We start from the raw sequence: 12,674 nt of genomic DNA, 5'->3' as shown, positions 1-12,674 counted from the left end.
GTGAGGGTGTCAGACCCCTGGAACTAGATAGAGTTAGCAGTAATTGTGAGCCGCTGCGTGGGTGCTGGGAATTGAACCTGGGTGCTCTGGCTCTTAACCCCTGAGCCATCTCTCTACCTACGCCACAGAAAATCTTTTCTGGTTAAGCATGAATATGCATTTAGGAAATATACAAAAATAATGTTGATATAAGCCTACAGTCTCAGGAGTTGGGAGGCAAAGACAAGATCAATGGTTTGAGGCTGGGACATATAGTGAGAACTTGTCTCAAAATAACACCTAAACCAAAACAAATACACAAAAATGCCCAATGAGATGTCATTTTTCAATTATCAAATTAACAAAAACTTAAAAACTAGGTAACAATTCATGTTGATGAAGAGTACTGAGAAGCAATTTGGCAAAAGATACTAAGAGACCTCATGTGATTATGCCTTACAACACTTACAAAATACTATTGAAAACAAAGAAACACCAGCAATAGTTAGAGTTTTTTTTTAAAGATTGATTTATTTTTATGTACACAGTGTTCAGCCTCCATGTATGCCTTCACGCCAGAAGAGGGCACCAGATCTCATTACAGATGGCTGTGAGCCACCATGAGGTTGCTGGGAATTGAACTCAGGACCTCTGGAAGAGCAGCCAGTGCTCTTAACATCTGAGCCATCTCTCCAGCCCTAGTTACAGAGATTTTTTTTTATCAAATAATATTTATTGAGAACCTTTAAAACAATGAAAATCTAAAACATAAAATATAGTAAAGACTGAAAGCAAACAAACATCTAATACTACAATTTGGAAAAACAAATATAGTGAATGTGTGTGTAGTCTGATTGTTTTGAGGAAAAATACAGATATTATTTAAAATGGACAGGACCTTCATAGTTTCTCAGTGATAAAGAGTAATTTTTTTACTCTTCATACTTTTCTACACTTCTCCAGAGTTTCAGAAGGGGTATGAATTACCAGTTTAAAACACTAAAGTTTTCTTTAAAAAACAGCAAAATACTGAACGAGAATGGTTAGGGAGTAGTGAGATCACGAGTTTGTTAATAAAAAAGAAACGAGGACTGGGAGCCACCAGCACATGCTGGAGACATGGAGGCGGGCTTGCTGGCCGGGTTGATCAGCCGTGTAAGCAAGAACAGTAATGTGGGGCTGGAGAGATGGCTCAGCGGTTAAGAGCACTGACTGCTCTTCCAGAGGTCCTGAGTTCAATTCTGAACAACCACATGGTGGCTCACAGCCATCTGTAATGAGATCTGGTGCACTCTTTTGGTCTGTAGGCACACAAGCATACAAAATACTCTATAATAAATAAATAAATAAATAAATAAATAAATAAATAAATAAATCGTGATGTGTGTTGGGGATGTGGTGGCGGGCTTGCTGGCATGGCAGATCAGCCCTGTAAGGAAGTTTAAGGACAGTAAAAGACCCTGTCTTAAAAAGAAAAAGAGAAGAGGTGAACAGTACCCAAGAAACACTCAAGGTTGTTTTCTGACCACCACATACGTGCGCATACACACTCATATGTGTGCAAGCAGTTCATACACAGACAGGAAGAAGACTGAAAGACAAATTTCAGTACAGAGAGGGAAAAATAACACTTTGAATATATATTTTTAAAGTCAGAGGGATATACTTAGAATACAAAAAAATGGCATATTTCTATATGGTAGCAATACATAGGTACACATATGATTTTAATTTCTTAATACATCTATAGAAAATTTAAATATTAAAATTAATTTCTCAAAACCTTAATGCATGCACATGTGAAAGACAAACAATTAATATAAGGAATACAACTAGTAAATATATAGGAAGAAAGATCTAATCACAGTTGCCAATTAAATGGATCTATCCTGAGATTATTGAAATCCAATTAGTAAAATAGTCAAGGATGTGATATAACTGGCCCGCATGTATTACTATGTTATTGTCCAACTGGGACTCTCAGGATAAAGGACGGCAACAGTAACCAGCACAATGAAAGCGCAGTGGCAATTAACTAAGAAAACCAGCAAAACACACACAATTGTACCACACGAAGAAAATAAAATCCAGGATAGAAAGGGATTGGGAAACATCAAAGATCAATAGGGATTCCTTTATTCAAATCTTCAAAATCTCCCTGTGATAATCCATCCTCTCTCACTCTCAGCAGGTGGCCAGTGTCCCCCCCCCCCCCCCCCCCCCCCCCCCCCCCCCCCCCCCCCCCCCCCAGCCCTGGCCCTGTCAAGTTAAGAGCTTGCCTTTGCCTGGGTTAAAGAGCTAGCTTCTAGCAAGCCTGGCCTTTACTGTCCAGTGCCTATCTTTACACACCCTGGCTTGTGAGGACATCCTTTCTGCTGCCCCTTCATTCATGACTGCTGGGCAGTGACAACACCCTCTGTAGGAGAGCAAGACGAGGAGCAGCAGCAAGAGCACCGTGGTCACACTCCCCACCCCACCCCCCCATCCTGCTCACACCTGCCCCCGTCCTGCTCACACCTTCCCCATCCTGCTCACACTTCCCCCTGTCCTTCTCTGACTCCCATCTTTTGCAGATGCACCACCAGAAGCTAGGAGCGATGCACAACTATTTCTGCGCTGCGGGGTCTGAGGCCGTGCTCTCCAGCCACACTTGCACGGGCCCCTCAGAGGCTGTTGTGCAGGAAGTACTACAAAAGCAACGTATAGTGAACACAAACGGATACACAAAAGGCTCATCTTCTAGTCGCCCTTGAATACAAAGCCAAACAGGAACCTCAAAATAGCCCTCACCAAGAAACACCTGGCGACTAAATTCTGAAACTGGCAGCAAGCCCAGGGCTCTACGTCTGAAATGTCTTTTCTTCTGGGACCTGGTATCAGACCCAGACAGTTGCAGTGCCAATAGAAAAATGGCCCCGAGGGAACAGCCGAGCAGATTCCATCTGTTAGCACTGCTGTTCCTCTGGATAACAACACTGCATTGTATTCTGAATGTCTGCTAAGAGGGTACGGATCGCAATCAATGTTCTGAACATAAAACAAAGCAAAAATGGCCACAAACTAACCTGTCTCCTTTTTTGTTTGTTTGCTTGTTTGTTTTTAAGACAGGATTTCTCTATGTAGCCCTGGCTGTCCTGGAACTTGTTCTGTAGACCAGGCTGGCCTCAGACTTGGAGATCCACCTACATCTGCCTCGCAAGTGCTGGGATTAAAGACATGTGCCACCACCACCTGGCCCAAACTGACTCTTTAACTAGGAAGGTGGAGTTATATAAAAGGGTAGGCCACAGGACCGCAACCTTCCCCTTGCACAGGACTAAAGGAACACTAAAATCCTGAGGGAGGGCTGCTATGTGTGCCTGAAGATGAAACTGATGTCCATCTGTAAGGGCAGCATGACTGACTCAGGCCTGATTGTAGGAAGGCATGAGACTTGCAGAGTTAGGGAATGCTTGGGCTGCGGGAGCTCAGAGATCACCCACTTCAGCATCTCCATTTCCTGTGTCTGCAAAAGCCATAAAGGACCATGGGCTCGAGACGGTAGCCATGCAAACACTCCCGGCCTCAGCTACACTCTCCTCAGCTACCACTCTCGAGTTCACAGCATTTTTCAGATGTCTCCGATCTATTTCAAGGCTGCACTTCATTCTCTCCTTAGGACTGAACTTAAAAAGTTACTATGAGCGGGACGGTGGTGGCGCACGCCTTTAATCCCAGCACTCGGAGGCAGAGGCAGGCGGATCTCTGTGAGTTCGAGGCCAGCCTGATCTACAAGAGCTAGTTCTAGGACAGGCCCCAAAGCTACAGAGAAACCCTGTCTCGAAAAAAAAAAAAAAAAAAAAAAAAAAAAAAAAAAAAAAAAAAAAAAAAAAAAAGAATCTTAATATGAAAATGATTTTATTTTAAAAAAGAGATTCTCTAGGCCTGGAGACTGGTTATAAATAGTTTCTTGTGCTTATTGACTGATGGCAATAAAACCAATCACTAAGATAGCAGTTTTGTGATCATTCTTTATCAATAAAGGCCATGTAGTTACACACAGTGGAGTTGAGTGAATTTCACACGCACGTCCCAGACAATTGCACTGTGTTTGGTAATGGAGACAGTCCAAAGCAGATGCAATTAAACCTCAGCCCAGAGAATACAAATAAGTAGTCTTTAAAAGTATGCAGTAAATACATTTATTTTATAAGCCAAGATTTTAGGAAAATTTACTGCACTTAAATTTTTTTTCTAAGAGGGGAAAAAGAATTATCTAACCAAACTCCTGTTTTCCTACTGTGACCTAAATATACATTCTCTTTAAGCCAAAAGAATTAGAGTAAAAAGTTTTATACTTCCTAGAAAACTTGTTTGATCTGTGGATTTAATCCTATATGATAAAAATGCTCCAACTATGAAACACAGAGAATAAATCCTTAGCTGGATTGCAAATGCTTGGCACGCAGATGTTTTTTCCATTTTTAAATGAAAACCAGATTTATTTATAAGTTGCTTTAATTTCATTCTCGAATAGAATGGAACAAGAGTATCGTATGTTCTCAATTAGGATCTTGCTCACATCCCATATCAATTATGTAACTCAAATGCAAGACAACTTAATTGTGTCAATCATAGTCCCCTGACAAGACCATTAAATGTTAACAGAGAGCTCCCAACTTTTAACAGCTATAGATTTAAAAAATATATATATATAAGTTATTCTAGGAAAAATATAGAGGGATCATAGGAGTTTGGTATAAGCACCACTGATCTAGATCTCTAACAGTAACTTTGAAATTAGAATACAGTGAGCACAAAGTGATTCGACAGCATCTTCATAAAGGGCTATAGTTCATATAGATATCTATATATCTATCCACAGATAACCCAGAAAACAAACACACCTGAAAGATTAACTGAAACTTATGGAAAACCAAACCCTAAAATAAAACATCAACGCCACATGATCTCAGTGAGAAAAAACCGCCACGCAACCCCATCTAGAAACAAACTGTCCAAAAGCAGTGCTCACTGCCGCAACATTCGCTGCTGACTTTCCAAGGTTAGGCTTCAAAGACAATTAGCATAGTCTCTTCATAAATGAGTATGCTACATGTAAAACAATGAGTTATCAAAAATGTGTGATTTTAACACACAGTGGGTGAAAATTGGTGACAGCATTCTTGTCAAAAGCTCATTTGTGATAGAAATAGAACACTTATATAAAAGTTTTACTAATACAACTGAAATAGGATTTAATTTTAGTTGTTTAAAATGTATGCTAAAACAGCAGACATGGCATTCGATTTAAAGAGAACAACGCTTCAGCAGACAAAACACCGCAGTTTTAATAGCAGCTCTGCTACCCAGCACCCTGACTATGTCTGAAGTTACCAAAGGCAATGTTAATAGATGTCACCAAAATCAGGACCAAACAAAAGATAAACAGACAAAACAAAGACAAATGCAGGTGACATAGGACAACCATTAGATTATCAGCGTTCATCTGTGTTTGACTCTGAGCTTCCTGGCAATCCGCATGAAAAAAGGAAAGTCTTCTACCTTTAACATACTCATTGTCCTGTATTGTCCCTGTTCCCCACGTTTACACTGTGCTATGTGCACATAAGCACGTACACTTGTGCCACCTTATTTGATCATTTGAACTCTGTTAAGGAAGCAAATAATCAAAGGTAAGGTCATTGGTGTCACCTTTTTTTCTTTTTTCTTTCTTTTATTTTTTTTTTTGGAGACAGAGTTTCTCTGTGTAACATCTCTGGCTGTCCTGGAACATGCTATGTAGACCAGGTTGATCTCGAGCCACAGAGATATGCCTGCCTCTGCCTCCCCAGTGCTGGGAATACAGGTGTGTACCACACCACCCAGTGCCCCCTTTTATTAATGATCTATTTATTATTTTATGCACATTGCTGGTTTGCCTGCATGCATGTTTCTGTATGTGAGGGTGGCAGATCTCCTGGAATGGGAGTGATAAACAGTTGGGAGCTGCCACATGGGTGCTCACCCAGGTCCTCCGGTGAGAGGTCGGTGCTCTTAACCACTGAACCAACTCTCCAGCCCTTTCAGAATGCCTGTCTGTTTTTCTCTTTTTCTGGCATTAAGAATTGAACCCAGGGCCTTGGGCATGCTAGGCAAGCACTCTGTCTGGGAGCCACAAGTTCTGCTCTCATTGGTACCCTCACAGCACCAGGTAAAAAAACCTACAGCTCATGACAAGCTAGATAGTCAGGAATTAGAGACTCAAGGCTAACTAGCATGAAATGAACGGGGACATATGTTTCCTTTCATCACGCTGCCTTAAGTTTCTAGCTCCATATGCAAATTTCTCACTTAGAATTCAAGTAACAAAAGTGGTTTCTAATATTTTTATAGCAAATGCAAACAAGTGTATTTCACACAGCTACTTGCTAGAGTAGCTAGCTGTTACATAGGGCATTATCAAAATGCAACCAGACAAAGCTGACAGAAGTCGAGGTAGCTGTGAGCATGCGCTGGGCCCCTAATGAACTCTGACGTGAACGCGAAGGGACAGCTTATGAGGATGAAGATCGTGAAGGACTTTATAACCCTCATGCTAATCACAACTTGACAGTTCGTACTGAGATCAAAAGTAACCACACTTTCCTTACACACGCACATCTGCACCTGTCTGCTTCTGCAGGAGCAGCCACTTCCCTAAACTGAAAACTAAATTCTGAAGTTTTCCTCTGCACGCCAGATAAGTCTGATTACTGGGGAGAGCCAACCAAACGCTCCAGCCTAGAGACAGGGCAGTCCTCAGTTGTGGTTTGAGAACTGGGTAGAGCAACTGGACAATTAACAAGTTTAATCCAAGTTTATTTTTATTTTCAAGTTTATTTTTCTGGAAAAAAAAAGGGAAGTCTTTCTCCTTGCTCTACATATCAAAAAGAAAAACATAATTAACTTGGGACCCTTCCCCATAAGAAGCGCTAAGTCAATATATTCTGTAGGCGCCTGTGTTTTTAAAGGAGAAAGGAAGTATGCTGTGGTTCAATATTATTCAGTTTATTAAGAAAGGCTAAGCAAAGCAAGCGCTCCCATAGTTCTTTATGCAGTCTACCATGAGTCTCACACAGTGGCTGGCCATCATATCCTTTGTCATGACAACCTGCTAGGAAGGGACGGCAAGGACGACTCACTGTCCCTTCAGCTGTCTCGAGCCTTCCACTATCCTCCAGCCTTTAACTCCTTAGGTGCCTCTTCACTTTTCTCCAAGGGCTAATTGGGACTTGACTTGGCCTTTCCCAAGGAGCACAAGGGCCTGGAGCTTCGGTCGTTGGCAGCCCAGGGCTCTGACACAGCGGACTGTCAGTGGACAGGTACTCAGTGTTTCCTCTATTACCGTTCCTCCCCACAGAACTGCTAAGTGTCCTGAGGACGGGCACCGCATTGCCACTACGGTTTCACAGAACATAACGAATGAATGAACAGATGAAGGCATACAATGGAACTTCTTACCCACTGTGGTCTCCAGACAAGAATTCTGAAATAGCAGCAGGAAGCTCTGTTTTAATAATTAAGAGATAAGATGACATAGCTACAAAAGAACAAAGAGAATTGCTATTAGAATTTTAACCATTCAAAGAGTGATCTATTCAGAAACACAGAAGTCCATAGGATTTCGGGCACCATACAGAAGATAGCCCACAATGAACTAAGCCAAACACATACATAGCAGAAACGAAGGCAAACGACTCTGTAGAGAAGAACTGGTAAGTTTATCACATGACCTCTGTTTATACTGCAAATCCGAAGATAAGAGGAAAAGGGATTTTTTAATAGGCTATTTAAAATAAGATTGTTTCAAGTTCTGAAGGATTCTCTTTCACACCCTCTTATCTGCTCAGTGCACAGGATTTAGTGATAAGCTTTAAGGGTCAGGAGATAGTTGCGCACACCTTTAATCCCAGCACTCAGCCGGCAGAGGCAGGCAGCTAGCTATCTGTGAGGTCACAGCCAACCTGGTCTACAGAGTGAGTTCTGGGACAGCCAGGGCTACACAGAGAGACGCTGTCTTGAAAAATCAAAACCAACCAACCAAACAAACAAAAAGACCATGTTTATTTAATAAGTACAATTAATAACTGATCACTTGCTCTTTTTTAATTTAACTAGGAAGAAATGTCTTTTGCAGAAACCCAATTCCCTCTTTCTCTTCCTCTCTCTGCTACAGATCATAATACTTAAACAGTAGATAATAACTTAATTAAGGCTCTCTTCTGATCCTCTGCATCACGCAGCCTGTTAAGGATATGGAGCTTGTAATCCTCACTCCATCTGTGTGAATCTGAAACCAAAGCCAACCAGGTGGGGTGGCACACGCCTTTAATCCCAGCACTCGGGAGGCAGAGGCAGGTGGATCTTTGTGAGTTCGAGGCCAGCCTGGTCTACAAATTGAGTTCCAGGACAAAAAGAGCTACACAGAGAAACCACGTTTATGAAAAGACAAAATAACAATAACAAAACAGAAACCAAAGCCAGCACTGCCACCCAGATTTTATCTGATAGCATATGAGAAATAACTAGCTTTTATATCACTTAATAATGACACTATTCCTCATGTAGTTATTAAAACACATTCTGGGGCTGGAGAGATGCTCAGTGCTTGGCTCCTAGGACTGCTGGGCAGCTCACAACTGCCTGTACCTCCAACTCCAGGGGATCTGGTACCCTTTTCTGTCCTCCACAGGTAACTGTGCACACTCACACACAAATCACTCTGCAAGCCTTCCATCGTAAATATGGTTGTAGAATATAGAACTCATTTAGGCAAATACAGAAGGGGAAGCTTAAATACTCAGCTCTATGGAAACCCAGTTGATCTGGAGTCAGACCTTCAGTATAACAGTCTTTTCCCTAGAGATGAATTGAACACACACACACACTCATTCTTTTTAAAAGAGTCAATGAAAAAAAATGCCCTTGAAGAATGAAGTGTGTATTCTATGTGCACACTGCTTTTATTACTCATTTATATTTCAGGAAACATTCCACTTTCTCCTTGGACTTATAAAAACTAAGAACACCACTGAACGCCAAGCCTGAACAATGGAAGTCTGGAGGAAGTTGGATGAAAAGGTGCATTTAAGAACAGTTTGCATTTCTCAGTCCAGCTGTTGGAAAGCAGCTACTTCTGCAGTTACAACGCTGTGATGGTTTAACTCTGGAGAAAAATGAGACAGACATGCTAGTTTGCAAGAGGAGAGATTAAATACACTCAATTGTTTGTTTGTTTTTGTTTGTTTGTTTGGGTAAAATAACAGGTACCTATGGTAAAGTTAACTTTAGAACAGGTAAGTAATACTCACTTTTCTGCAATGAAAACACGACCCACATCCTGTAATTTAAGACTATTTCTTTTTCTCTGGAAGAAACACGACTGCTTACCAAGGGCTACTGAGACATGCCTGCCAGCCCTTAGCAGTGGCTACTATAAGCAACTGGATGTGTAATGTCTTCTCCCTTGCTCTGTTCTCTCAGAAGGAAAAACACCAGCAGCTGGGCACCGGAGGAGGAAGGGAGGTCATCGCTAACCTCTTCCACTCCAAGATTTGGATTGTCACAGCATTTTGTTTTCCAAAGAACTGTACGTGCATGATATAATGAAGAAGAAGAAATAGAATCGAGTTCTCTGAAACTGGCTTAGACACTACCTAAATATATCGAGAGAAGGAGGGCGTAAACAGACAAACGTACACTCAAACAAGGAAGGCAGGCTTCTGACTCCGTACTTTCACCATCTGCTCATCGGCCCCTCTCGCTGGGAATAAGCCGGCATGTGTAGATCTCTAAGGTTTCAGACAGGCGCCTCTTCCAGCAATTTTCTATTTTTTTGATCTTTAATTGTAAAACAGCCACAATGAATGTGAGATTATATTTCTTTCTCATATACAATCTGTCATTCTTTCCAGAATTTCTATTAGCCTCTGGCTAATCACTTGATCACTTTGTGTCGCAGCCTTCACTCTCTGGTTTTCAAATGGGAGTCCTGTTTCACTAGATTCCAGTCTGAAGAGCCATGTGTACTTAAAGAAATATGAACTCACCAAACATATGTTTCTCTGTTTTAAGAAAAGGCCTCTCAGTATACAAGAGTGTAATAAAACATGTGAAACACTGCTTCTTCCTTGGAGAACGCTGGCGTGTTTTAAGAGCTACAAAACCACAGAGCCTACCATGGGGAAAACCCCACTGGTTGAGCAAGTAAAACAAAGAAATCTCACTGCTAAAATTACTTTTTCCTAACCACAAATAAAATTTCATGTAAGTACTACCACCTTAACATACAGTACATAACACTGAGAACAAAAGACTACTAGATAGACACCAAGTTAGGAAATACATCTTAATTACAGCCACATCAAAAGATCAAGTCAATAAAGTAAGCTGAGAAAGGTTTTAAGAAAGAATAATCTCAGCGGGAATGCTCATATATCCACTGTTTTTAGCCAAAAGGTCACTAGGTCGAATAGCTGGTTGCCACACCTCCTGTCCCATGTTTTCTATTAATAGCAAAGGAAATGCTCAAGGCTTGACTTAGAGACAGGTCATAAGCAAGAATTTGTAAATGATTTTTGCTGGCATCTATCCATGGTATAGACTCCAAATACAAGGCACACCATGTTTCTTCCAAATTAATGGCTATACCAGCATCATCCATAAGAGCCACGGTTACAATAGAACAGTTCGGGCCTCCATAACACCACTGACAAGATCTGTGCTACAAGATACACCTTGATGACGGTTATCAGCCATTCCAAATCATTTAGTCTCCCCACATTAGCTGAATAGGTATTCTTTCCCCTTCATTTTAAACGAAACTACCCTGGGAAGAAAATAAAAAATCCTGTCACCTTAGTCAAGACACAGGAATAGAAAGTACCCTTTAAAAACCACGTGGAAAAGCAACAGGAAATTTGGCAAGCCCTGAAACAGGGAAATCTGATCAGGCACCAACAGGGAGTAAGGTATCACTACTGCCCAACAGCATGGGAACGTGGGTACCACTTCCAGACAGCATGGAAGACATGAGTACTAACTACTAACAGTCATGGGAGACGTGAGTTGGGGCAGAGGCGGAGAGGAGAAAGGCTAGAAGTGAGAACAGCTGCTCATCTGGGCGTGGCATGCTATGCCTGCTACATGCTTGGCTATATTCTAGGTGATAGCAAGTTTTTTGGGCATCTAACTTCCTTATCAACCAGACACAATTTCACCCACAGAAATGGGAGCCCTGTGTACTTATTTGCGATGTGGGTGCTGGTGGGAACGGTGAGCCTGACTTGAGGAGCTCACACTATTAAATGTCAGTCTGCTCCGGGCCGGTGGAGAAGAATCAGTCAAAGCCAAGAAAAATAAGAAAAGTCTATCAAAGGGGCCTCTCGAGAATGAAGTCTTCTATCTATTTGTTATCGGCATTTAAGCAACAGACTGCTTTTGGCTGCTGAGCTTAACAATCGGGCTCAAAGAAAAGGAGAATCTCTGCAATGGAGATGGAAGTCTCCGACCATTTCAACCAGAGACACACTGTATTGTTGATGGAGTCCATCTGGGGCTGTAGCCCTTTCGCTGAAGTAACTGGCTCAGAATTCACGTAGCTTCATGCCAGGATGTCATTGCATCTCCCGCCATGATTTAGTTGCATGTCAGTGGAGGTATAGCTCCAAAGAGGAATCTCCTATTCAAATATGAGAGATTCAACACGTCACTGAAACCTAAAAAAAGAACAAAACTCAACCCTCCTCCTCCATATCTCTAGGCTTTAGGACCCAATGTTCCCAGTAATGGTCTCTAGTCAACCATGTCACTTTGAGAAAGAAAAACTCAACCAGAGTTTGGGCCTAAACAATCATTAGTCTAAAAGACAATTATCCATGTTGTTAAACATTTAGGAGAACATGCATGAAGATGGGATGGCGTTCCACTGCTTTAAAAATAGAACTGGGTTTTCAGCGCTTGGGGGAAGCCCAGCAGCTTCTCAGAGGATTAGTCAGTGGCCCAAACAAACAGAGGCGCTATGGTTTGCCTTTCCACCGAAGAGATTCAGGTTTATTTCAAACTTGTTTTTAGTCACGGATAATAACTAGTTTATTCAAGATGTCTCGTTAACCTGGGGTTTCCACCAAATGTCTAAATGTCACGGAAATTCTATCCCCACTCAAATAGCATACAATCTCTCTTTTTTAAAAAGAATCTTTTTTTTTTTTCAAAATGTCTGTAAAACAATGTAATTTCCCTAAAGTGCAAAACTGGGGGGGGGGGGACACAAACCATGATGGAATATGTTCCTTCCTTTGCTCTCCTAAAAAAAACCTTTATTTTATTTTATTTTATTTTATTTGGGTTTTTGAGACAAGATTTCTCTGTAGCTTTGGGGCCTGTTCTGGAACTAGCTCTTGTAGACTAGGCTGGCCTCGAACTCACTGAGATCCGCCAAGAGCCTTTATTTTATAGTCTGTTAAGACCCTGAACCTAAAGAAGGACCTGTTTGGATAGCCTAGCGAGACTTTGTCTTCAATCAGGGGTGGAGGTGAGGGTGGAGTAGGGGGCTAGGAGAAAGCACTGTGGTGGAAAGCTCACATGTGTTCAATAATCAGAAACAGACACACACATGCGTGTGCGTGCACAATCAGAATATATACTCTTTTTAAAATCTCATTATCAAACGTCAA

At 41.5% G+C, this 12,674-nt stretch overlaps 1 protein-coding gene across 3 annotated transcripts in view; it reads right to left on the bottom strand.

Annotated features, from left to right (window-relative positions):
* Positions 1-12,674, bottom strand: part of Slc38a6 (solute carrier family 38 member 6) — a 60,844-nt gene that overhangs the window by 17,468 nt on the left and 30,702 nt on the right. For 2 of the 3 annotated variants that reach the window (XM_050153640.1, XM_050153642.1), the window contains one exon: positions 7,462-7,540. The exons of the other annotated variant lie outside the window; for it this stretch is intronic. In XM_050153640.1, coding sequence (XP_050009597.1) covers positions 7,462-7,540 — 79 coding nt within the window. The remainder of the gene's footprint in view (positions 1-7,461; positions 7,541-12,674) is intronic. 3 annotated transcript variants of the gene reach the window in all.

This window comes from Alexandromys fortis, unplaced genomic scaffold, assembly GCF_014885135.2.
Source record: "Alexandromys fortis isolate MF-2015 unplaced genomic scaffold, M_Fortis_MF-2015_v1.1 scaffold_82, whole genome shotgun sequence".
Taxonomy (NCBI): domain Eukaryota; kingdom Metazoa; phylum Chordata; class Mammalia; order Rodentia; family Cricetidae; genus Alexandromys; species Alexandromys fortis.
Note: the sequence above shows the minus strand (reverse complement) of the source record. Positions and strands in the feature narration are given on the sequence as shown.